The sequence below is a fragment of the Rhipicephalus microplus genome, unplaced genomic scaffold (assembly GCF_043290135.1).
Source record: "Rhipicephalus microplus isolate Deutch F79 unplaced genomic scaffold, USDA_Rmic scaffold_14, whole genome shotgun sequence".
Lineage (NCBI taxonomy): Eukaryota > Metazoa > Arthropoda > Arachnida > Ixodida > Ixodidae > Rhipicephalus > Rhipicephalus microplus.
The window spans coordinates 22,505,061-22,532,770 of NW_027464587.1; the positions used below are offsets into that span (position 1 = coordinate 22,505,061).

Genomic DNA, 27,710 nt, shown 5'->3' on the forward strand with positions numbered 1-27,710 from the left:
ACGTAACATGCCATGTCATCTGCGCAGCAATGCAATCAGGATCTACAAAAATAAGTAATCATGACGAAGTGATGTGTGTAAGGATATCATATAAAAATAATGAACCATATACTAGCTAAAAAAAAAAAAAGACTGTCCACAAAGTAAACACTTTAACGCTGCCGTGTTAAAGCATTTATTTTGTGTACAGCCATGTGCAGAAGCTATGGTGCATTACGTGACTAGGTTGGCTGCTGTATATGTGTGTGTGTGTCTGGGCTTGTGCCTTTCAATAAATTTTAGCTGCACTTCAGCGCCTGTGTCACATCTACCTTATCCTTGTCTCTTTTCAGCCTTCCTTCATAATGAACTACTAGCACCAACAAGGCCCAGTTTATCTTTGAGTGCTATGCTGTTGAAATGAGTATTAGTTCCTACGGTACAATGACATTTGCTAAACTGTGTTGCAGTTCTGTCTCGTGTGCATACTGTGCATCAAAGTGCAGCACAAGCCCCTTTATCTAGCTCCTTTTTTTTGCTTAGTAACATTTAGTTAACCCTTATGAACTCGAAACTAAAAAGTTAAGACGTAATCAAAATCATAAGAAAGCACCAGGCCACATTGAAACAAATGACATGTAGCCTAGGTGCCCTGGAGACAGTGACTGTTCCTTGTTGTGTTTTGGATGCCTACAGAATGCAGCATTGCACATGAAACCCCACGTCTAGAATAGGTGAGCATGGCAACAAGTTTGAAGCTGTCATTGCCTAATGTACTGCGTCTTATAGGGATAGTACTACAGATAAGCAGTGACTTGGTAGAGATTGACGAACACTGCACTCGTAGAACTACAATGCCATATGTTTCTTTATCATAAGTTCATAATTAGTGGAGAAAATCAAGGTTAGAACTTCATATCATAATCTCCATGTGTGACGTCAAAAATTTCAAAATGCACTTTTGGATTTTCGCAACATTGGCTCAATGAAATTTTCTAAGACTTCCTATGCTAGGTCTGTGGCACTCACAGATAACAATATACTTCATGTTTATCAATTAGAAGCTACATAAAACCCCCTAGATGCCTTCAAAATCTCGACATCATGGTGTTAGGTGCGGGAATCTCAAGGTGGTGTCTCCACCCGCCTGTTCTCCTCGCATGTTTTCTCTTTTACCAAGTGTCATGTCTTTACAGCAGTGGTGTTTTTAAGGATTGGGAAATTGTACTTTACTACAGTGAAGTCTTGGTATAACGAACTTCAGGGGACTGCAAAAATTCGTTCGTTATTTTGAAAGGTCATTATAGTGAAAGCTCAAGAATTAACCATAGATACTTATTTTTCACCGACCAAAACGACTTACTTTTACAACGGTGGGTCCTCATTTTTCACGAGAAAAAACAACAACAAATGCACAACACCAAAAAATGCATGTTTAAAGAAGTCTGTGTTTGTTTGTTTTTTTTACGCGAGCAGCACCAACTTTGCAGCGCGAAGGTCCCCAGCTCATCCACATTCCTCTGGTGCAATTCAGTTTTTTAGTCAGTACAGCCTGCTTTATGCCTTCCAGTTGCAGAAGAATATTCATTGTCTCGCTTTGCGAAAACTGCTTCCGCTTTTTCATCGCAAGCAAAGATGAACTCATTTGTAGTATCACCGCAGCGCGAACGCGGACTTGCTTTGCGGACGCGACAAGTAATCACTGAAAAGAGATGAACACGACTGAAAAAACAAGGCCTCCAAAGAAAAACCCGAAGCGTCACGGCTGTCATCGCCTCTTTCGCAGAAAAAAAAAAAAGTGCTAAAAAGAAAATTCTTTGCGTTTTGTTTTCTGCTCCCTCGCTGTCTCAGGTTTTCCGCGCCCATGCTTCCTGCTCCCCAACTCTCGCTCTGCCTCGCTGACCTTGCCCTCCCGTGTTGCCCTCGCCTCTGCGCTCGCTTGTAAACCTGCAGTGTTGGTGTTTCAACAAAAAGAAAAAAAAAAGAAAGTGGCCTTTTCGTTTTTCTTTACCTCCACATCGTCATGTGTCTTCCCAGAAGCAAGGCGTTACCGCTCCGGTGGTCGCGACGAATTTCAGAACACAAGTTCACAGTACTGAGGCGTTAATATATTCTGAAGTACGTAGTAGTGAAATAATTTTACATTGAAACTATTAGCAGTCGACGTGGGATTTTCTAAAAGTTTGTTAATCTGAAAAGTTCGTTAATGTGAGGTTCATTCTACCGAGATTTCACTGTAATACCTACAAAAACTGTGCGAAAAATAGACAAGAAACAGAGAAGGCACACACAGAAGTGTGTTTCTTGTCCCTTTTTCGCGCAGTTTTTATAGTTATGGATTACCAACTCGCCCTGCGTTCAGTCTTCTTAAGTTTATCTTTGAGTGGTATGCTGTTGAATTGAATACTGGTTCCTGATTCTACCGTACAATGACACTTGCTAAACTGTGTTGCAGTTCTGTCTCGTGTGCATACTATGCATACCCAAAAAAATATTTTCGTTCTTTCGTGCCTCTTTAACGACCCTTTCCTTCTTACTGTGCAGTGACTGCGGAGACTGGTGTGGACCTACCAACACGGGACCCAAAGCTCATTGAGCGCGTCACAACGAATTTCAACAACTCGCTTATCTTCGACCCCTCCAAGTGCCTCATGGCATACACCATACGGGATCCTGTTGTCTTTGGTGAGCACGGACTTTGCTTGCATTGAAAGTGTTGTGCCCGTGTTTTTTTTTTGTCACAGTGAAAAAAGAGTATGTTGCAAGAAATTTTGACCATAATATAAAAGGTTTAAAAAATTTTAGGATGTTTCAGTTTTTCGAATGAGTGCATTGTTCGCATGAAGGTTTTTATTCTAGGGTTGAGGGAATAGTGAAACTTGATCTCTCGAGTTCGAATTGAATAGTGTCGAATAGTCACCAAAAATATCGAATAGTACTTTTACTTCACTCTAGTAGCACTAGTTACAGTCAGCAAGACAAAAGAAAAATTGAGGGACACTACAGCAGGCTGATAGGTTTATTATACGCTTGTTTTATTTTCCTATTTATTTTCAGCTTTTTATGGCATGAAAGCGTAAGAGCAGTCATTTTAGTCAGCAGCGCCATTCCTAATTTCTGAACTGCTCACAATAGGGAGTGCGGTAGCTAGTTTTTCTTTTTTTCTCACGGCTCATCTGATGCCATGGGTGCTCCGGGCCTAATAATCTTGGGACGCTGGTTCACCACAGTGTTTTTACTCAAACTGGAGCGATCGGAGTGCCTGAAAGAGTGGTACGGTGTAGTAGTAGCTTTATTGAACCAAGCTTCACAAGAAGTCTGTGCCTTCATTTGGGAAGTGATGCTGGGAAGGGCATGAAAGTTTGTGCAGAAATTATGTCATCTTCTGTAAAATCAGTGCAACTTTTAATAAGATGCCTTCTCTACCGATGTAACGTTAGAATCAGCCATCCCACTGTAACCAGGTTGCCCCATTGGACTTTGTTGAGCTTTAGATAATCATCCAATCAAATTATTCTAAACTTCAAATGTTAGGTATTTGAAAGTCTTATTGAATCATTCAGTAAGGTATTATTCAATTTGAAACTCAAATATTCGCACCCTCCTGCTTTATTCATCATCTATATGAGATGTACCTTGTTGAATTCACTGATCTACTCATGGTATGTGTTTTATGAAAATAAGTGAGAGTAGTGGAGCATTTCTTGTATACTAGGCTATCGATAGCCGTCTACCTATCGATAGCCCGCTATCGATAAATAAAATTTGAAGATACTCCACGGTTTTGTTAGAATCATTGGAAGCTCTCTTAAATATGACCCGGTGCAACCTACTTGTGTTGCAGTGAAACAGTCGTATATGTGTCCATACCATCCGCTGTGGTGGTGTAGCAGTTACAGTGCTCAACTAGATATATACCGTATAAACTGGAATATGTCGAGATATATTCAATAAAATAGTAAGCTAAAAGCGCCCCTCGTCTTAAATAGTGGTGTCTAGCCGAAAGTGCGACGCTGTCTGGCAACATGTGGCTTGCATGTGCTTGAGAAGCCGGATGCGGCCATATCCGCATCCAAATACAATCGCAGGTTGTTTTTTATCTCCGTCTGTTTTCTTTCTGTTCGTGATTTGCTTCCAATCAGTTCTGAGTTTTCGCTCTGCTTAACATTGTGCTGCATTTTTAGTGGTCTTTTTTTTTCTTTCACTGAATATGAGTAGCTGTGCGAGGAGGCAGTACTCAGCTGCGTTAAAGCTAGATGTTGTTGAGTTTGCAGAAGCGAACGGGAATATGGCTGTTCAGTACCATTCTGGTGTATCGGAAAAAAACGTGTGCTATTGGAGGGCGGGGGAAGCTGCAGATGTGCAATGCTCTAAAAATGTCGTTTTGTGGACGAAGGGCCATTCATCCGCAGCTGGAGGATAAGCTAGCGGACTTTGTGCGGGAAGTTCGCGTGCGCTAGCTGCCAGTGATCGTGGATACTGTTCGCAAGAAAGCCATGGAACTCGCTCGAGAAGCTGGGCTTTCGAGAGAAGAGTTTCGTGCCCCAAACTCTTGGGTGCGTCGATTTATGCGACGCAAAGGATTTTCTCCCTGGTGGCGCACATCTATCTGTCAAAAGTTGCCGGTGGAGTTCGAGGACAAGCTCATAAACTTTCAGCGCTTCGTGAACCGGCTTCGGGAGCAGAATGACTACATGATGGGGCAGATTGGCAACGCCGATGAGACCCCCGTGTGGTTTGACATGTCTTCGTCGGATGGATGGATAGATGGATGTGGCTGTACCCTTTAGATCGGGCGGCGGCTAACGCCACCTAGCCGTAATAATTAGTGAACTAACCACTAGATTTATCTTTTTTTTTCTTTAACTAGTAAAGTTGGATGGGTACTTTGCAGTGAAGGGTTTAATTTTCACTCGTGCCTTGACTTTAGCCACCAATCAGATAACCTCCTTCTAGTTAAGTCTACCCGCTTAAAGTCTATTTTGCCCTCTCTGTCCCTAAACCCCAGTGCTTTGAAAAACTCTACGCCATCATCCTGAACTATAGGGTGAAGCCCTTTACCGAACATTATCAAGTGTTCCGCAGTTTCTTCTTCCTCTCCACACGCACTGCATACTGTGTCTACCCCTTCGTATTTGGCCCGATATGTCTTGGTTCGCAGTACTCCCGTTCTGGCCTCAAACAGTAGAGAATTACCCCGAGTATTATCATAGATCCTTTCTTTGGCAATTTCCTGCTTAAAAGTTTGATAGATCTTTAGTGCGGACTTCTTAATCATGCCGATTCTCCACATGTCAGTCTCTGTTTCCTTCACTTTCTTCTTAACCGTTAGTTCTTTTTGGTTTGGCCACCTGCTGTTTTCTAAGTATTTACCAGTGAATTCCCTGGTTCGCTTCCTCCATTTTGTATCGACTTTCTTCATATACCAGTAGCTGAAAACCTTCCTAGCCCAACGCTCCTCCCCCATTTCTCTCAATCGCTTCTCAAATTTTATCCTGCTGCTAGCTTCCCTGACCTCAAATGATGTCCATCCCATATCACCTTGTACTCCCTGATTTGGTGTATTCCCGTGAGCTCCTAAAGCAAGCCTACCTAATCCACGTTGCTTAATTTCTAATCTTGCTTGAACTTCTGACCTCATGCATAAGACCGCATTGCCGAACGTCAGCTCAGGCACCATGACCCCTTTCCATATTCCTCTCACAACATCATACCTATTGTAATTCCAGGCAGGGCGGCGCCGAGGATGCGAAGCTGTCGTCTACTGGCAACGAGCACTCGGGCTTCACCGCCATGCTGGCATGCACGGCAGATGGTAGAAAGCTGCCGCGCTTCATCATTTTCAAACACAAGACAATGCCGAAGGAAGTGTTCCCGCCCGGTGTTGTCGTTCACGTCAACAAAAAGGGATACATGGACGAGGCCATGATGCTCGAATGGATAAGAGTGGTGTTGAAACGTCGGCCAGGTGCACTGCTGCGTCTTCGCAGCATGCTGGTGTTGGATGCGTATCGTGGCCACTTAACCGACGCAGTGAAATGCGCACTCGGCGACGGGAAAACGGACCTTGCCGTGATACCAAATGGTATGACGTCCACCCTACAGCCACTCGACGTTGTGCTAAACAAGTCGTTCCAAGACCGAGTGCGGCTGGAATACCAAGAGTGGATGTCCGGCGACTATCCCTAGACACCGACGGGCCGCTTACAGAGGCCTCTGCTTGCGACTGTTTATGGCTGGGTGCTTTCTGCCTAGCATTCTTTGCCGGATTCCATGGTGGAAAATGCTTTCAAGAAAGATTGCATCAGCAACTCGCTGGATAGCACTGAAGACGACGCACTGTGGGAGGCGGCCAGCGACAAACTCTCGTCTTCAGAAGACAGTGGTGCTTCGTCGGACGAACAGGAGCAGTTGCGATGGTGATTGAGGGGAGCTCCGACGATCGGGGTGTGATGCGCTCAATTCGTAAATAAATGTGGTTCACCAGTTTTGGGTTGTTTTCTTTTTTTTCTTTTTTTTTCTTTTTTTTTTCTTTTTTTGGTAACCTGAACTTGGGGGGTCGACCTATATTCCCACTTGACCTATAGTCCGGTTTATACCGTACATTTGTACATACATACCTTGCTTTCTTGTGTATAAGCCGCCCTGCATATAACGAGCACCAACCAATTGCAAACTGCGAAGAAATCATCATCATTAGCCTGACTATGCCCACTGCAGGACAAAGGCTTCTACCATGTTCCACCTGTCAACTGCGTCCAGTGCTTGCTGCTACCACTTTATACCTGCAAACTTCTTAATCTCATCTGCCCACTTAACTTTCTGTCTCCCCTTCAACCACTTGCCTTCTCTGGGAATCCAGTTTGTAATCCTTAATTACCAGCGGTTATCTTGCCTTCGCGTCATGTTCCCATGACCATTTCTTCTTCTCTACTTGGACTATGACGTCCTTAACACCCGTTAATTTCTTCACGCACTCTGCTCTCATCTTGTTCCTCCTAAGAAAATAGAATCCCCTCCCATTGCGGTGATGTTGCCTTTCTTGCATTACTGTGTAGTAGTGCTGTGAAGGTAGCTTCTGCTCCGAACTTCTCATATTACTTGCACCCCGACGTCTACTTTGAATTTTTTTGTATATCGTTGTGTTGCCATGATTAGCTTCTCGGTGAATACCTGAACGATGTTTTCAGAAAAGGACTGCTTGTTTGTGTAACATTGACCTTTAGAAGTGCAATTGCAGAGTGCCCACTGTGCATTAGTAAAGCAATGTGCGCAGCTGCACATCCTTTTTGATGATGGTCAATTATGCCTTAGCACTTTGTGATGGGTGGACCTTCGACTGCTCACTTGTACCATTCATTTGGTGTGCTACCTGGTGCAATTATACACTTCTGCCTCGTAATATTGCATGTGCTAATGCGACTTTTTGTATTAGCACATGTAAAATAAATAAATAAGACTTGTACTGAAATTTGTTCATTTATCAACTTTTTTTTTTTTTTCAAAACAGTGTGCTTGACGGGACTGGTTGGTACATATTTTTGTAGACGAAGACTGAAGTAGCGCTGAAGACAGGGCAAGATGATTGCCAGCGCCTTGTCTGTGTCTCTTGTCCTGTCTTTAGCGCTGTGTTATTCTTCATCTACAAAATTTTCACAGCAGTTTTTAGGCATCAGCATAGCTTTAAGACTGGACACCTTACTGCTACACAGAAGGCCTTAGTTGAAATCCCACTGAAGGTAAAGATTCTTTTCGTTTATTTCCATCTACAGTATAGACCACTTATAACATTAGTGGTTGTACTCGCAAATATCCGCACTATAACGGGTACCGCACTTCCAGAACATTTTTCAAGGGCTGCGGTTGCGCAAAACGTGTTGAGCAAGCAGCCTTGTGTGTCCAAGCATTGACGCATGCAATGCGTGGTGCTTACAACCATTTAAATTTTGCGAATGCTGAAAGAACACCCAAAGATCTGCGTTGCAATAAAATTGAGTGTGAAAGAGGGGGGGGGGGGGGGATCTAACAAAAGAAAAAAAGCACCATCGCCGAAATTCACCGCCTACTACTCAGACCGCCTCGATTATGCGCATTATGCACAGAAACCATGTCGAATCACATCTGAAATTTTCCGTGCTGAAAGACGCCGATCGTTCGATTTCACAAGCATACACCCTATTTCTAGACATCGCAATCAAATTGCAAACCATCATTCAAGTGCTACTTGTGCCACCTTCGTTTTCATTACTGATATGTATCTCTTTCTTTTAAGTGCAGCCACGTCAAAGAGCTTCATTGATTCTGTAGCATACTACAACTTTGATTGCAGGTGATCGCTACGAAAATGCATTGCAATAGGATGGAAAGGTGGGCTAGTTGGTAATTCGTGATGGTTCATGAACGTGCTGCGTTCGTGAGCGCTCATGCTGTGTGCCTCCTCTTTGCTTTGTATCTGTGTTTACCCCCGCGCTCCCAGTTCGCTGAACCATTACGACAATGCAACCCACGCTGATTAGGCCTAGCCTGCAGTTGTGCATGTTGTTGCCGTAAGTTTGTCTAAGATCAGGCGTTGGAAAGATCGCACTCAAGCACTGAACCAAAAAAAGTGTGCGTGATACTGCGTTCGCGCCAGGAGATCAATGATGACAAAAGCCCGCCAAGCTTATGTTTGGCAGCAAAGGCAAAAGTTCAAGTTATAAACCTTTAGATTTAAGGACAAGGCAGCAAACTCGATAACGACAATGCTTTTCGCACAGTAAAAGTTCATGAGGATGGCCTCACACGTGCGTTGTGGCTGGCAGGCGGCAGAAGTGGTAGCCATGCTGGCGCCGATGCAAAGGATTTTGTGTTGCCTAGACCGGCCTAGGCAACCGCCCTCCTCACTCAGCAAGCCCGTGCAGCGCTGCGGTTTCTCAACGCGAAAATGCTTTATGCGGGGGTTCACCATAACTTCGGTGACATACTTTTATTACGGAAATTATGTAAAAAAAATTCACACTATCAGAACGCAAAGAAAACAAGTTCCGTCATTGGGAGTCTTCGACCTGTTAATGCTGACCTCTCAGTCGGCAACAACAGTTGCCACGGTCACATACTTTGCGCCACAGTCGCATACTTTGTATGTAGGCTTTAAATATGAGTCTTTTATATCTACCACTGCTCTCTCACAGTCTGTGTTTGCACAGCCACTTGAAACCCTGCAATACGCTTGATATTGACAACATAAGTTAAAGAACCTTTGAAACTCCTTGAATACTTATGTACTCCTTGTGATCCTTGAAAGTGCTGTGCAATTTTTTCCACTAGAGAAAATTAACAACCTATCTCTGTAAGTCACGTTCATTTCAAAGGTTCACTTCACAGGGATTCTTCTCCTGTGCCAACTGCACCAAAGTGTGCCGAATAAGATTTGCTGCGCCAACCTGATAAAGTTGATGTAAACTGCGCCAAACCCTGTATATCAAGGGTCCGCAACCTGTGGCCCTCGAGCCGTAATTGGCTCGCTGGGCAGTTTTATGCAGCTCCCAGAACGGCGTCAAAAATCCTGAAATCGCTAGACACTGTAATTGCAGCAGTATTTAAATAATAATAAATAATGGTTTAATTATTAGAGACAGCAGTCGAGTCTAATGAGAGAATTCCTTACCTTCTTGCAAACAGCCCATTGCCGCTTTGAAAAATTGGCCGCCAGTACTTCTGCGGAGCAATGATATTCAACCTCATTCTGCAGCGGGACCGCAACCAAAGCTCCAATGAGTGCAAGTATAGCAGAAGGCTAGAGATATGCCACTGTTCACGACGGTGATTGCAGTTGTGTTCTGTATTGGTTTACTCACGTACGCCAATGCCATATATATGTACTAATTGCAAACGAAACCTGTTTGCAAACATAGCCCAGTCGCAGCAAAGAATGCCGTATTTACTCGCATAACGCGCAGTAAATCCACCTTTTTTTTTCTTTGAAAAATCAGAGCAATGTTGGGGTTGCGTTTATTATGCAGGTCAGATTTCATGACAACTTTTTCGGGATGAACAAAATATTCTGTAATGCAAAAAAAAAAGGTTAGGTCGCTTAGTTTTTCGCACATGCGGTGGCTATATGGAAACAGCTTCTTTGTTGCCTTTTACTCATCTTCGGTGGTTGGTGGCGCTATCTTCTGCAAGCTGTCCTCGTGCCACCCGTGCACGCCATAAAAGCATTTTGTGGCTATCTTTTCTTGCAATTGTTAAATCGCAACAGTGGTATCTGCTGTGATCTTGAGGGGCACCCAGAAGCGTGTGCTACGAAGTACTTTGCCAACTTTGTGGCAACCTTGCACAACGACGTTGTTGGCATTGTAGCAAGTAACCAAGATTGCAGCAAGCTACCCCCAAAACATCAAAACAAACGGTCTATGACAAGATTGACAACAAAATACGGCTACCGCCTCACATCCACAAGAGAAGTTTCTGTACGCGCGGCGAACAAGTGAAGCGAGAATTAGAGGTGCTAGTACCATGATGTGGAAATCCTCACGATCTTTTGTGGGTCACAAGCTATTTTTTTTTTTTTTTCCAGAAACCTGAAACGCCATAGCAACGAATGACCCATCGCGACAGCAAATCCTGTCGCCGTCGCTCGAAAATAGCATGCACGTCGTTGAGTGTGGAGACCTTCCAGTTTTGTATTTTCAGGAAGCGATCGTCGATCGGCGCGGGCAGATTCGTGACCTTTGCTGGCTCTCGCTCGCTGCTTGCTTATCAGCTGCGATGTCTCTACACTTGCATTCGCGATCTCCGCTGTGGTGTACAGATAAAGAAGACGCGGGCGTGCCGCGCATAGATTGAAAGAAAAAACATTGCGGCATGCGACAACGGGCGAAGGGAAGGAGAGAGCGAGCTGAGGTGGCGGAGGGGCAGTCGGCATAATAAAAAAAATGAAGAGATCCAAAGGGTAAGTAGGCGCCATGATCGGTCAGCGCGACTGCGGTGGATTGAATGTAGGGGGCGCGTTTATTGCGTGGGTAAAAAAATCCAAAGTTTGACGACTGAAGTTGGGGGTGCGTTTATTATGCGAGTGCACTCATAAAGCGAGTAAATATGGTATTACACGTAGGAACAAAACCAACGTGCAACAAGCACGTCATTGTTTATTTTGTAAAATAAAAGGGCGAGAGTCCGCAAAAGGCCTCACGTACTCGTTTGATAACCAGATTCTCGCGTTCCAAGGACTTCATGCTGCTGTTGAAGTTATAATCTCATACATTGACGATATCCAAAACATCCAATCAAGTGCACATGCGTGTGCACTTGATTTTATGTTAGGAGCACCACTGTCAAGCAGCGGTAGAGCCCACGTTCATTTCTCGCGCTGCTTCGTGTTAAGTAGAACCTCGTTATAACGAAGTGGGCTATATTGACCTAATGGAAATAATGAATCAATTGTAATTCCCCTTGAAATTTCTATAGATGCCCATGTATTTAAAACCTCATTTAACAAAGTGAAAATTTCCTCACAATGGATATAATGAACCACCCTTTGTCCACAATGAGCATTTACTGATCATTTTGGTATACGTCAATTCAATATCTTATAGCGTGCGACGGTTTACATATCATCATGGCTGCGCTTATTCAAAACTCGCGCCTTGCACTCTCCAGGAGCCGCCTGCCAACACGTGCGTGTGTGTGTCTCCTGCCTCCCCTTTCCTCAGGAACTGATGGACTTGCCCACGCAGCAACTCAAGTGAGCGTGTGCGTCAGCCGGCCTCCTCTCTTCTGTAGAACTCATTGACCCATCCGCGCATCTGACCTCCTTCTCCCCTTCAGCTCAGCACTGGGTCGGCGGAGATTTTGGCTTTGTTCCTTGTCATTCGCGGTTAATGAGCAACACTGCCTCTATTAGTTAAGCCGCACGACACAAGACGGACAACAGCAGCGGCAAACGTAAGCGCAACAATATAACCATCGAGCAGAATCTTGAAAAACGTTGAGTCCGGCGTTGAGAAAAAAAAAAAGTTGTCGAAGATTTTGACGATGTCGCCAGTGAGGGGGCCGAGAGCGACCAGGCCCAGGCATCGTGGGAGGCCCTCCTTGACACCGGCCTTGTGCCTAACTTTGATAATTTCCACTTTCTGCATGCACATCATTACTGATGCTGACGCGGTGACATCGAAAGAGTTTTCTGATGCGGAAATTGTGCGTGCGGTGACCGGGCTGCATGACAAAACGACGAACAATTCTGTTGACATCCCAGAGTTTTATACTAGCGAACCTGACGTCCCAACGCCCACGCAAGCGCTGGATGTGACAGACTTGCTGCGCCGCTTCTTTGGTGCTTACGATGATGATGAGGACACACTCGAAATAGCTTCTGAAGCTTAAAAAGCAGTCATCCGTGAGAAGAGTCGATAAAAGTTTACTATGGGCTGTTTTTTTTCGAAGTGATCTTCTAACTGGTGTGCCGCGTTTGGTGGAAATAAATGTGCATTGACCCTTATTATTTTGCTAGTTTTCTGCCCTCCCATGGCTATTTTCCTCTGTGCGGTGGGCTACTGTGATATTCAGTAGTGTGAGTACATTCTTTCTTGCTGGCTAATTGTCGGTAAAAGTGGATATTGGCTATAACGAACTAATGGTTATAACAATGTAATTACGTCTCCCCCTTGAACTTCGTTATAATAAGGTTTTACTTATACATTACCTCCTCCAATATGCTCCTCCAGAACTAAAATTTTACTGCTCCAAAGTGCTCTTAATTGCAAGATTACTTCCTCCAAAATGCTCCAAAACTAAAATTTTATGTTCCAAAAGGCTGCAAAACTAAAATTTGACTGCTCCGAAAATCGCTCCAAACCAGCAGTCCCCAGTGGTATCACTGACTTCATGGTCATTCATTTGCGAATGACCATGAAAACAAGCTGTGCGGACTACAAGGCGTCGGAGAGTTTCGGTTTTAAATAGCACAGCGGTTGCAGCATCTGGCAACTAATATCGATTGGAAGTGAATCCAATCCAAGGTGCCTCACTCAGTCAATCTATGATCCCTAAATTTCGCTAGTCTGCGATCTCTGCATCACCTCAAGCTAGGCCATGTCTACAGCATTATGCATGTACGGGCAGCGCTGTAATCTTTTGGAGTAGGCGCTGCGATACACGTGCGGGCAGAATTGGTGGCACATTGTGCCTTTCGTTTTAGACAATATTGAGCTCCCACATGGAAGGCTCCTTTCCATTTTGTTCCCAGAAAAAAGACAGGTAGGAATCTGTTTTTACTTTCTTTTGTATCCCACTGTTAAGTCGAGAATGTGCAGTGCTGGAGAGCCCTGGCAATGTGTTTGCACTTGAAGCCCTACACCGCAACAGTAGGCAACCACAGGCTACTTATGCCAAAATGTAGAGTGTATGAGAATGTCAGCGCTTTTCTAAAGAACCTCTTTCACTTGCAAAACTGAATTTCTCTCTAAACATCGCAATGATTGTGCAGCCTTTCTCGAATGTTTTTCAAAGTGATTCTCCAAAGATTTTCGTTTTTAGCAAAAGAAGTTGAAAGTGTCTTGAGGAGCCTACTTGCAAGGCTTGTGAAGCGTTCAGTATTGACGGAAGGCACGAGCATCACAAAAATCTTGCGAATAGATGTTAATGATGCTCCTTGAGGAGGTGGATGTTGGACATTTGGCGGCGAAGATCCTGAAGAGCAGGAAATTGAGTCCCAAATGTGTTTTGAGTTGAGAAGCAAGTTTGTTTTGTACATGATCCCTGAAAATTGTGGAGAGAAGTCCTCTTAAGTAATCTCTTTTTTGAGGGTTTTCATGTTTCGACCCTGGGGAGATGTCGAAGACAGAAATATGCCTTGGGAAGCTGAAGTTGTTCTGAACAGCTTCATTGACAGCAAGCTTCCTTTGGAGCATAAAAGATATTGTGTGTGTAAAATATATTTAGTTCTGCCAAGAAAAAAAGCGTGAACCGCAAAATTATCTAAGAGAACGTGAATGCCTTGCATCCTCTTTGTGCAATAATAAAGCGTGACCTGTCACTCTCAATATTATGGGGAGTGCTGAAGGTATTTCTCTGGCTTAGCCATGGACAGGCTTCAGCAGAACAAGTTTGCAGTGTGAACAAGCAGATTGCGGTCGCAAACATGGCAGAGCTCTCGTATATTGCGAAAGAGTGGCTACTTGGGCTGGTTGGTATTGCATTTTTAAAAGAAATATGCTTCCTTAGTGCGCAAGCAACGTTTTCAGAAGGAAAATAGAGCTGAGAGATAGGACAGAGCGCACTCCTCGTGTTTCTCTCGTATATCTTTCAACAAGTCATCTGAGAAGCTGTGAGAACCTTTGGTGGACTGCTTAACGTTCCACTGTTAAAAGAACTGAACTCATCAGTGTATGAAGCCAGGCCTAGATATGCGTTGCACATAGAAGAACAGAAGAAGAGAGCAGAGCAGATAACCTTGGAAAGAGAAGAACTCGTGCTAAAGCTAGGGATCATATAGGAGAGGAAGCCAGAGCTTCAAAAAACTGTGAAGTTCTTTGGTGGATCACTTTCTAAAAGACGCCGAAGCAAGAAATGACATGACTTTTCTTATTAAGACTAACAGATACAGAAAAAGATGTTGAGATAGCTACTCTTGTAGAATAAGTTAGCTTGAAAATACAGCTTTTTTCTAGATCGCGTGCGAAAATAGAACTACGTAAACACTCCTTGAATTTTTGCTGTTTGAAACTCCTTGAATATTCAGCCAAATATTCTGTGCGAACCTTGCGCAGTTCTCTTCGTAAGGTGTGATAATGCATCATGACAGTAATATTCATGATTAGTTTCTTCAACGTGCAGTTTCTACTTGTTCGTCATATTCGGTGTGTTGCCAATAGGAGAAGCACAATTTCGTCAGTGCCTTAACACATTGCCAGTTGGCAACCTTACCCAAAAAAGCATTGGCATGGCTCATAGCATTCAACCATACCAAAAAAAGCTCTCCAACGCATAGAGCAATGCGACTGCTTCAGCTGCATGCAACTCTGTGTTCCTCTCTTGCTCTCGCCCCGCGAAAAATCTGGCTGGCCAATAGAGATGACACAAGGCGTGTAGCATTTCCCTCTGATCAAGCAGTGGCGTTCAATAACTCTAACATGCCACGAGTAGGTGGCCTTAGCCGAAGTTTGGCGTACGATCTGTCCCGCTCATCTGGCTGCAGTATCACTCTCTTTGGTTCCACTCTCACCAATTACTACTGCTACCAGAGGCATCCATGACGACAAGTGCATATGTAATAAATAATCAATCATAAATCATGGACTTAGTTATCAATGTCCAGATATATCACTAAGTGTCGATGTGAATACATTTGTTTAACGATGCTTTAGTTGTCACACTAACAGACATTGTATAAGCTCTCTGTCATATCAGTGTACAGTAAACATTAAACTACTTCTGTAAGGTTTTTTTTCTTCCCTCCGGCCTTCGTTTGTTTACTCCGTTTTATTTCAAAAAAAGTGTGCCGGGTCGACAAGCAAGCTTGGATACAGGGTCTGTCGATGCTGCATTCGCGAGCAAGTCTACTGTGCGCAGTGGAATAGGTAAAGCATGCAGATTTTTGTTTGCCAGCATACGTACCTATACCACTTTCTGCTGAACATAATAAATAAGCGATCAAAACAATTCTTCATGTTGGGATCGTTGTTTTTCTATTGGCTGTTGCGTGCGACGTTTGTAAACATTAGTCGAACCGAATGGCATGTCAGTGCGACGCTATGGTTTCTCACGTATACATTTCAGCCGAATCTTTCCTTGAACTTTGTCTCCGGTGAAATTTGGCTCCGGTAAAAGGATTGCAAGTGTGATGTTTAAATATGGCACTACTTGCGAGGTGTTTCAATAAACAATATATATTCATCCGTAATGGCATAGGGCATATGCATTGGGCATTCACAGATTTACATAAGTTGTTTGCTGTATGCCACTGCATCACCAGTGATACATGGGTGATGCAGTGGCATTGTTTCAACCACTACAAGTCATTTAGTTCTAGTGCCAAGCTGAACAGCCAGAGTAAGCTCGATTGCAAGTGCAGCTGGCCACAAGACACGATCGTTCTCCGGAAGCAGACCGTGCAGCAAGCAGTTTGTGATGTCACGGCTAGTGAACATGCCAGTGTTGCCAGACTCTCGGGTCACTCGCTCGCTTGTAAAAATATTTGATGATAAATTAACGGAATGACCAAATGCGCTAAAATTTCGCCAGCTTGTCAGTGAACATAAGAGCATCAATCCACACAACACAGATTATGGTCAAAAGTTGGGTGTCATGGTCCCTGTAAATGCAAACGTGGGGACCTCAAAACTTGGGGAGCGAAGCACACCAAAAGACAGCTGGCGTGCATTTTTGCTTTGAATATCATAGGCAGCAGCACTGAATGACTGCCGGTAGTGTCTTCACAGTAAGTGCCATAATACTGGTTTTTCTTAATATGAGGTGCACACATCCATATGTAATTAAGAGATAAAATGCATTGGGCTTTGTGACAGCTAGTAGCCCCTTCCCACTCTTACTATGCTTTTCTGCGCAACATCAGTGTAGTGCAGCAAAAATGCCTAATAAATTTCAACTTCTTTGTGAGAGACACTGATGGGAGAGACTGGAGAGTATAAGAGGCTCTTATCAAAATGTATATTGATTGCAAAATTAGATTGTGGCACCCTGATTATGTATGGAGCAGAACTGCTCCCCAGCGAGAAGTTTTGCTCAGAGTGCTTAGGTGGCTACACACTGCACATATTTTTGTGCAGCCTTCGCCTCACTATCATTTGTGTATTATAAATGTGTAACACAGCTACACATTTCACTGCACTACCAGTAAAATTCAGTGCCATCTGATGTGTGAGTCACCAGTGGTGGCTACTAACACAGGCACCCGGGCTTTGAAGGTTGTTCTTTATCTGCCCAGATGAATGTAGCACCGCTGAGCTTGCTAGTTAAAAATAAATAGTTTAACATTTTTATGGTGAGATTCATTCTTCAGTATACACAACATCAAACAAATGTGAGTTTGAACACCTCCACTGCCACCAGTCTCGTTAGCTTTTATTGCATAGCACCTGATGTATGGAACGGTGTATGAGCGTGTCGCGAATTTATCTCTGGAGTGCTTGCGTAGGACGGTTTTGAGAGAGAGATGGGCTTGTGGCAAAACAAACACACTTTATCACTCAATCCGGACAAGAACAATACATGAAATTTGCGTTAGAGAACTCGATAACACTCGAAAACCCCATAACAATTGACAACTTATTAGCTTATTAACAACCAATACTCGGTAATCCTCGATCCTCGATAACCATTCACATACATGGGCAAACCAAAACTGACTGTGACTCAGTCCCAATCCATTGCTAGCCCTAGCAACTAGCCCTAAGCCAATATGGCATCTACAATGAAATGTTCTTACGGCTTGTCGCATTGCGAATCGTTGCCCCTTGCTGTGTCGACGGTGCATGACTTCTGTCGTCGACGTCTTCCCCAGGTTCCTACCGTCATCGTCCTCTTCCATCGAACAATCCACTCGACCTCATTGCCAGTTGGTTCCGGTCTTCATTGTATCCTCTGGCTCAGTTAAGCTACGCCTAGCACATCAATGGTGTCTTGATGTGGTGTGGGCCACATACATTCTGTCTTGAAGCGGAGGAGCTGTAGTCCACCCAGGAGCAGCTGTAACATGTTGCGGCAAGTCCGGACAGCCTAACTCGATTCTTCCAATATCGACGGCCACTCCCCGAATCTCTTTGCCGATATCCTTAGAACTGGGCAGTTCTGCTGCTTTTGTCACGGTAGCGCTGCTCGTTTCTCATGTTTTTGCAGCTTGGCGTCCCAACACCCAGTGCCAGCTTATCCTCTGGGATTTTTTCTCCTCGGCTCGAGTCACGTGCCACGAGCCTTTGTCCGAGCAATCTCTTGTGTCTACGTGGTTGGTGTGCATGCTCTCAGGTGACTCTTGTCCTCTTTCACCGTCGCAGCGCTTCCACGTTCGGCACGTGTCTCCTGCCTCTCCTTTGCTCATCACAAAGTGTTTAGCATGTGATGAGTAAGGCAAGGCTGTCTCTCTTTTCCCTTGGTTCTCGTGGAACTGTTTGTGCGCATATTTTTTTTGGGCACAGACACTGTAAGGGGTCCGCTCTTTGCACGGCTGATGCAGAAGCCTAGCTGATTGTTCCAGCCGCACTCAGTCGTACCGTGCATAATTAATGTCCCCTATCCGTAGCTTGTCTCATTGCACCTGCACGGGTTTCGGCGAATAAGGCAACAGGCTATGTCAACAAAATGACATTTTATTGCTATAAATTAGCAATAGCGCGTAAATGTCGCGAGGAGATACTACATAAACAAGGGTTACTCCTTGGTCATTGTCGTCCTCGGATCACAGGGTGGTTGCGGGTTCGACCTTCTTCTTCTTAAACTGGTGTCAGAGAAAGCGTGCGGCCGTTCGCATGCTAGTTTGTTCACTGACGAGGTTTCCCTCTCCCTGACGAAGGTTTGTTCCTTCGCTGAGGGAGTGAAACCTGTTCTCTGCGCCGGGAAAGAGGGAATTGCAAGCGCTGGCTGTGGGGGTGTTTCATCTGTTCGCAAGAGGCTTTATTGACACGTACCTAAAGGGGCAGACATGTCCTCGCGACTTGACTTTCACACGGCCGTAAAAGGGAAAGGGTGTCTGGGCGCACCTGTTCCCCCACATCCTCCCCTCCCCCCTTAGGAAGGCCCTCCGAACGACAGAAACTGCAACAGGAGAATATTTTGTTATTCATCATCGAGGAAGGCTTGGACGAAGGGTCCAAATTCATGCCCTCCTGCGGTTGGCCCTCTGGCATGAGTGCCACCGGTGCCCCCACTTGTCGCCGCTGCAACCAAAGTAGCCACAACTGTTGGCGTGCCCACTTGCATCGTGGCCACTCATCGCCACCACTGTCACTTCTTCCGCCGTTAGGGCCACCTTGGATCCAGTACCGGTATCACTCTGGTCCAGACCGTGCCCCATTGACACCCGCCGTTCAGGTTGTTGGTGGCGATTGAGAGTAGCCAGTTGGTGACAGGTTTCGTTCAGCTCTGGCTCCAGGCTGTTCTCTCCAGCGTGGTCCAAGCTGCCGCATTGGGTCACAGCTCCGCTTGTCTGGTGGGCTCGGGAGTCTCATCTTTGGTGTGCCACGCCATGGCCTCGAAATAACAGAGGCCATAAGGGTGTCCGGACAACTATAGGTCGGCCAGGTAGGTTCGTCCTTGTGACAGTGGCTTCGAGGCAGCTGCTCTTCTGGCTGGGCTGGTGGCTGGTCACCCTGGCACCTCTTGCGTAAAGGCCCGATGATGAAGGCGATGGAATAGGTTGGAAGTAGCGTTGCTTGGTTGGGTGGTGCCGCGATGAAGACATGGATGTTTTTGGGGTTGATCCTCCAAGAGGAGCGATTGTTTCCTCTTTGAACTCTTTTGTCGGCACCTCTTTCTCTTTTGACTCTCCATCTGCTCGGTGAAAGTCGACACAGAAGAAGGACAAGTGAACAATCGCGCATGTGTTGCGCGTGAACCCTTGCACCTCGCGTCGAATACATCAAACGCGGCTTGTCGTGGAGAGTCGTCTCCGCCTGTTACAAAGGAAGTAACACGGTTCTGGGCTCCTCACTCGATGTCGAGCGATTTCACCCGCCGCCTGTGGCTTGGAGGGGGACAGACTGTAGTTCGCGTGCTCCTCCCGTGACACATAGCGTTTAAAGTCACATATATACACCGGTCCGCCGCTCGGTTTGCCTTTCATGTTTGCGAGCCGATAAACGAGCAAGGAAACTTTCTCTCCCACTCGGTACGGCCCGGACCATTTCAGTGCCAGGGAGGCAGCATGCTAGCATTGCCGAAAACATGATGGCACCGCAGCACCAGATCACCCTCTTCGTAGTGTATGTTCCAATGCGTGCGGTCATACTGTGCCTAGCAGTGCTGAGGTTATACCGAGCTTATGTAAAGCTTCCGCTAGCTTCTCGCGCAGCTGCGTTGCATATTCAGCTAGTGCTGATGTCGCCATTGGCACTCCACTGCGATCCGCAAGTACGGTCTTCATTAGATTTGGCAGTTCTTTCCCCAACTTCCTAAGGGAGAAAAGTTCCACCCATTTAGTGAATTGATCCGTGATCACCAGCAAGAACTTGTGTCTGCTAGGAGTTGTGGGGTACGGGCCCATTACGACTTATGCCGCAATTTGCTAGGGAGTCTGACTGTTAATTGGTTGCATGAGGCCGGGCGGACGTCTGTCTCGTGGCTTGACACTTTGGCACACACGACATGAACAGGCGTAGCGAATCACATCCTGCTTCATGCCTGGCCAGGTAGGGAGGTGACACAACTCAGCGCAAGTCTTGGGGCCACTCGCATGCCCGGCAATGCATGAGTCATGAAAGTAGCAAAAAAGTGCTCCTCTCAATGTGCGGATATCCCGACTTTGAATGACTCCCTTGTGTCATTGTCTGATGGGATGTACCTCAGCAGGATGCAATCAGAATCTAGCATATATGAATCCAGCGCGCTCACAGCACTACTAGCTGCCCCCATGTGCGTGGTGGCCTCACTACCATCCAGCTCCAGGAGCCCGTCGAACACCTTTCGACAAAATGAATCTTTCTGCTGAGCTTCTAACAGTTCTCTTCTGCTGAAAACAATCCCTGGGCTAACGACAGCCTCTGCCTAATTCACGCTCTTACCTCGAACAAACATTTGCTCCGCTGTTTGCGTTAGCGTGAGTGTCTCGCTCTCAGTTCGTTCCGAATGAGTCTCGCGACTTGCCTCGTGTCGCACTGGAGCATGCTATAGCGCGTCAGCCGCAGCATTGTTCTTACCCTTGCGGTAGCGAACGGTGAATTCGTAAGCTGCAGCAGCAATGCCCAACGTGCCAGGCGGCCATTTGGTTCATTCAAGCCCCTCAACCACTTGAGTGCCATGTGGTCAGTCTCAATCACGAATGCAACTCTGTCTATGTAGAGGTCAAACTTGCGGAGAGCAAAAACTATTACGATACGCTCTTTTTCGGTTAACGAGTAGTTCCTCTCCGTCAGCGTTAACTTATGTCTCGCGAACGCAACGGTCGGAGGGAACCTCGATACTCTTGAAGCAGAATTGCTCCTAAGCCCAGGTCTCTTACGTCTGTGTGAATCACAAACTGCCTTTTTAAATCGGGTAGCTGCAGCTCGGCCGTGTTGGCCAGCAACTTCGTGAGGCGACGCAGTGCAGCCTCCTGCGCTTGTCTCCAAGCCCAACGCTTGCCATTCCTCAAAAGCTTCGTCAAGGCACCTGCACTGCCGCGCAGTCTGGAATGAACTGGGGATAAAAGTTTACCACTCCCAGAAAGCATCTCAGCTCACCGATATTGTTCGGTGATGGATAGCTGACTATCGCTTCAAGTTTACCCTTATTCGGCAAAATGCCACCCTCGTCAAACATGAATCCCAATAATGTTATTCGGGTCGCTGTTATCTCAGCTTTGTTTGTGTTCAGAGTGATGGCCGCAGGCCTCAGTCTTTCTAGAACATCTCTCAAGTGGCGCAAGTGCTCCTCAAACATTTTCGAGTAAACCACTGTGTCGTCTAGATATGCGAAAGCGTGCTGCCACTTTGCGTCTCCCAAAACACGGTCTATTAGCCTCTGATACGTAGCAGGAGCTCCCACCAAGCCGAAAGACATTCTCCTGAATTGGAAAAGTCCTCTGTGGCATTTGAAAGCCAATTTCTCTTTATCTCGCTCGTCCATCTCAATCTAAAAATAACCACGGCTAGCATCGAGTGCAGTAAAGTATTTTGCCTCGCCGGCGGCGTCAAGTTATTTCCGCTTAGCCAAGTTGATCAGTTGGGGATTGAATTTCCAAGGTTGTGCATTACCCATGTCAATTCTTTGCTTGACCAGCATAGTGCGGCAGGGGCAGTCGGTAAACATGGTATGGTATTTGTACAACAGCGACAACAGCTGCGCTCGTTCCCCCTCTGGCAGGCTCTGTGCCTCTACCAAAAGTGGGTGCACTGACCTTCCCTGCAGCGCAGCACATTGTTCTGGCGAGGTGGTTTCTCATTTTCTCGGCGCACTTTCCTCCTCTCATACTCGCGCCTCTCCCTGCGATTGGCATGCTTTTGTCGATGCGGGAGCTTACGAGAAAAGCTTTAGCACGTCTCCGTCGCGCTCTCGGTAACTGCCATTTGGAATGTCAATGACAATACCCGACTTGGCGAGAAAGTCTCGACCCATGACTGGAGACATTGATAGCACAGGAGACATTGATAGCACAGGAAGATGCACGAAACGTTGTCATCTCACACGTCTATCCCAGCGGATCACTAGCCTAGCCGCACCGCTCGATTGGGCTGTGCCCGTAGCAATGCAGAAAATGGTGTTGCTTTGTCTCAAGCAGATATTGTCCTTGCGGAGATGGTGCAGCAGGTCGTCACCGTATAAAGAAGCACTTGCCCCAGTATTCAAAAGTGCTACGAACTTCTTTTGAGCTATTGTTAACTAGATTAGCGGCGCGGGTGAGTCTACAGCATCACTTGCGCTAGAGACTAAAGGTGCAAGTGATCTGAACACGTCAGTGGGATTACTGATCGCCGCCCGGGGTCCGATGTGGATCACATGCGGCACGGTCCATTTTCCGAACCGTGTGTTTGCTCCTGAACCGGTGTGTGGTCGCATTCGCTGACAATGTGCCCCAGTGCGCCGCATCAATAGCAAGGACCGCGGAGACCATGCTGGCTCAATTGTAAGTCGCCTCGATCAGGTGGTCCTCGCTCCGGGTTTCGCCTCTGGTTAGACCTCGCGTTGACGGCGCACTCCTGCCATGGAATGTCACGCGCAGGGGCGGAGTGAGTCTCCCGGAGCACGTTAGCGTAGGGGTTCAAAGCGCGATCTGACAGCTCCCAACCGCTTCGTACATGCTCATCAGCGAACGATGCTTACGTGTTAACCCGAAACGCTTCTGAGGCTACCATGCCGCCATTCCAGGTACAGCGAGGCTCGATTGACTGCGCTGCGGGTGGAGGTGGGCAATGCAATCAAGCTGCGAAGATGATCCTTGTATGCGCTTCGGCTCGGTGGCGAGCTCTTCTAGGTTAGCAAACTTGCACCCCCTGAAGTGCGCCGCAAAAGTCGAGTGCACTTGTCGCGCAACGCGCTCGACTTTTTCTGCGTTGGTGGCGTGAGGGTTAGCGAGACGATACAGTTAGCGAGATGATACCCCAGCAAAGATTCATCCGGATGCTGGGTGCGTAGCTCCGATTCTCTCCGCAAACGCCACTCATAATTACCTAGTAGAAATTCACCGCGGAAGCTGTCACGTAAGTTTTCTATCGTGCGGGCGCGATGTCCAATTAGTCGGAATCATCGAGCCGCTTGCTCTGTGAGCGTTACCAGGACCATGCACTCGAGAAGTTTGGCATGAGAAAGTCTGGTCGCCTGCTGATAGTGGAGCAACCGGTCGAAATACTCGTTAGCGCTCTTACAGTCGTGGTAACCGATGTAGGTAGACATGTCTACCTTGACACGTGGTCGCTCTGTCTGCATGAAAGCATGCACTGTGTTTTGCAGGGTGCTCGATCAGGTGGCCCTCGCTCCGGGTTGCGCCGCTCGTTAGGCCTCGTGTTGACAGCGCATTCTGTGAGAGTACATCGCTCGAGGGCAAACTGTTGCCCACAGACTCGCCTACAGTTTGGCCGTGTGTCGGAGCAGCTTGTGGCGGCGCCTCTCTTCTCGCGTCGCGAGGTGACGAGGCGCCTGGAGTGGCGCTCTCCGTCGTAGGCCTAATCTGTGCTAATGTGGTCTCTGCACCCTCCTGATCATCTTGTGTGAAACGACAAAAATCTACACTGTTGGAAAGTCCTGACAGTGCCCCAGCGTCAGCCAAAGGATCGCCACTCTGCGACGCGGCATCAGACAACATTGACAAATCTTGGAATTGACATGCCTGATGTCCTACGTGTGGAGGAGGGTCGTTGCTCGCATCCACAAAACTAGCCACATCACCAAATTCGTTACGTTGGGCGCCAGATGTTGGAGGTCCGTGTTATGTAAGGCTGACACAGAAGCCTAGCTAATGTTCCAGCCGCACACAGTTGTACCGTGCATGATTAACGTCCCCTATTCGTAGCTTGTTTCATTACAGCTACATTAATTCAGGCGAATAAGGCAGCAGGTTACGCCAACAAAACGACACTTTATTGCTGTACGTTAGCAATAGCGCGTAAATGTCATGAGGAGATACTACAGAAACGAGGGTAGACGCTTACACCTTGGTGTTTTCCGTCCTTGGCTCGCAGAGGGTCCGGTTCGACCTTCTTCTTCCGAGGCCGGTGTCAAAGAGAGCGTCCGGTTGTTTGCACGCTAGTTTTGTTCACTGACCTGGTGTCCCTCTCTCTGACAAACGTTTGTTCCTTCTCTGAGGAAGTGAAACCGTTCTGCGCGCCGAGAAAGGGGGAATCGCGAGCGCTGGCCGCGGGGGTTTTCCATCCCTCTGCAAGAGGCTTTATTGACTCGTACCAAAAGGGACAGACATGTTCTCATGGAGCGGCCGTAAAAAGGAAAGGGTGGCTGGGCGCACATGCTCCCCCACAACACCTAAAAGTGTAACTTATCTGATATAAGGCAAAGGAGCTGTGTGATTAAGTAGCTTCAAAATGCCTTGAAAACATACTGGGCCACCTAAATATTGTAAGTTTGTCTCGATGAACCGCAAGTTTTATTTGTCACTTTTGTGTGAGTCTACTGTACATGTAACTGTTGTTCTTTGTGTGAAAGTGACCCCTTCACACTAGAGTTAGGGTGCATTGTTGAGTCATATGTGGAATCGTTTATCACAAGATGCTGGCAATTCTGGAAAATGCTAAGGTTGTACTTGTGTTCTAGTGAGCCACAGTAAATGTGGTGCATTTATCTGTTGACAATGCTTTTGGTCATATTGTCTTTTTACATAAAGATTTATTCACAAAATCACAGCTATATGCATTAATGAAGTACTTGCCATGAGCAATTTAATAAATTAAATATGTCAATATCATGTATATAATTTGCCATTGCTGTTGTTTGGGGAATGTTAGGCACTCTGCTGAATGTTCTAGGGGCTCTACCAAAGCGGGCATTTTAACAATACAAAGGACACTAAGTTAAATTACAAAAAATTGAACATGGATACAGTTGAGTATTTTTAAGAGATTTGTTGCTAGGCTAGTTGGTTCACAAGAGCTAACCTCACTAACAGCGAGATTACAACTAGCATGCACATTTGTTTCGGTGTAACATCATTGCAACCAATGCCCACTTTTAACTTGTTTCTCATGAAAACGGTGGTCATATTACATGCATTTTAAAAGTGATGCCAAATATTACTCCTGCTTTGTGTATTCAGTGGTGTAATTGTGCGGATGAACAATGCCACATTGAGCACACAGATTTCATTAAGACCATAAGATCCGGGACATGGTTAATGATTGAATTTAATAATTAGTAGATCATGCTGTGGCCCGAAACAGACGGAATGCGAATTCCACTCTGCTGGTTCCCTTTTCACCAACCGATTCTCAAACATAAGTCGTTGACTGATCAGAACGAGTCCAATCAAATCTTGTTTCCTCTATCACTGCCACAATTTCTTTGAGGGTAAATTCTAAGTGGCATTCAAAGGGGTAGTGCAAGTCAAATGGAGTAAGTTTTTCCTAAATTCCATGACTATTTTTTATTTGCTTTTGCAAGTTTGGTTTCTCTACTTTTACAACAAAAAAAACAAGATTGTAATTAAAGCAGGTTAAAATCACTTTTAAAAAGTGCAATGTGGCTGCTGAAAATCAAAAAGAGCTTATTGTCTATAGTCTCCTGAAAATCGGATGCTTGAGGAGTTCACTAAAGCCACATGCTCAAAATAATAATGATTGCCAAGCTCTCGTGATGAAAGAAATCATTTTAAAAACATATTGTCACGATGAGTCACAAGTACTGGGGGGATTTATTAAACCACCGGGTAGCTAGCTCTAGGACGATGTGTCAGTCGTAGCTGGCTCTCGAGCAGAGAAGAAGCACGCGATCTTCTTTTTCCTCCAGATTGAGAGCCGCTCTTGCTGTCGACCCACTACGTGCTGGTGGCATTATCCCCCCTTCCGAAAAGAAAAAAAAACAAGTCCTAAAAAGAGGAAAGAAAAATACATAGCAGCACCGCAAGGCTACTACATAGGCACGTGAAAAAAAAAAAAAAAATTGGAAATTCGGATAAAGTGAAAGTAGAAATTGAAGAGCGTGCCAATATAAGAAACGTCAATGAACGAAAAATCGAGTTCACAAAAATAAACAAAAACACTAAGAACGCTGTACGGTAAAGGAAAAGTTACAAGCAACGCGCAATAAATGGTTTCATGCGCAACACATGAATAACGTTCGGCCTCAGTCGTATCCTGCTTCGTGCATGGGGTGTTGAGTCTGGAACCACTTCATAATTCACGTCACTGATGCGGCGTAAGACTTTATATGGGCCAAAGTACCGGCTCAGTAACTTTTCGCTAAGGCCACGGCGGCGGACGGGCGGGCGTCCACACCCAAACTTGATATCCGGGGTTGTAAAACACTTCTCTGTGGCGGGTATTATAGCATGCCTTGCTGCAGAAGATGTTCTAAATTTGTCTCGGCCACCACATCGCTATTGCCGAAACCACAGCATGTTACGTCGACTAGAACACTTGCTCGTGGAAGAAGCGTCACGCTCCGTTCAGAAATACGGAGTATGTCGACACGGCTTCCGTCATCCTGCACGTTGATTGCTCGCTGGGCTGAGAACGTGGCGCGGCGCTCTTGCACATCAATAATAGCTCCATTTTCCTGTAGAAAGTCAACTCCCAGAATGACGTCACGGGAGCATTCGCGTAGAACAAGGCAGCTTGCTACGAATGTATACCCTTGAATCTGTACTCTAGTTGTGCAGGCACCCAGTAGAGTAACGACGTGGCCACCAGCTGTCCGAATCTGCGAGTTATGCCACAGCGTGATGACTTTCTTCAGCTGCGTTGTCAGTTTCCCGCTCAGTATCGAATAGTCGGCGCCGGTGTCCACTAACGCATTAACTGCACAACTATCAATTGTCACTGATATGTCGAGTGAAAGTCGGCCATCCTTTGCAGCAGTATGTGATGTCGGACCGGTTTCTGTACAGTTCTGCGTCAATAGGAGGTCTTCAGCGCTTCGACGTTCAGCGACCCCGCCCCCAGAGGTCACCTGGGCTAGTTTTCCCGGCGGGGGCTGGGAGACCGTGTGGTAGAATACCGCTGGGATGTTGATGAAAACCGCCTCGGTGATGGCGAGCGCGAGTGGCACCCGGCAGACGGTGGTGCATGCTGCTGGGAGAGGTAGTTTTCGTTTTCGCGCGGTTTCTGGCGGTAACGAAGTGGCTTTGAGTACGCAGAGAAGCCGCGAAGCCCAAGACGGCGATATGGGCACTGGCGGTACAAGTGATCAGCTTCTCCACAGTGAAAGCACGGAGGCCGGTGATCAGGTGTGCGCCTAACATCAGACTTCCGAGGAGACGTGCGCCGATTGTCGATGTACTGAACTGACGGCACCGGGCACCGAACGATGGGCGACAGAAGTGCCAGGGACAAAGGGCAACGGCGGTGGCGTGTACGTGCCTTCGTAGTACGGTATGTGCTGCGCTGACTGGAGTGAAACAGCAGGAATAGGATGGACGAATAATGGCGGCGATGCAGCAGGGC

The 27,710-nt window shown here is 46.3% G+C and overlaps 1 protein-coding gene across 3 annotated transcripts in view; it reads left to right on the top strand.

Moving 5' to 3' along the window:
* The window catches only part of Nadk2 (NAD kinase 2, mitochondrial), a 144,177-nt gene that overhangs the window by 109,271 nt on the left and 7,196 nt on the right, over nucleotides 1–27,710 (top strand). For all 3 annotated transcript variants that reach the window (XM_075882917.1, XM_075882918.1, XM_075882919.1), the window contains one exon: nucleotides 2,524–2,664. In XM_075882917.1, coding sequence (XP_075739032.1) covers nucleotides 2,524–2,664 — 141 coding nt within the window. The remainder of the gene's footprint in view (nucleotides 1–2,523; nucleotides 2,665–27,710) is intronic.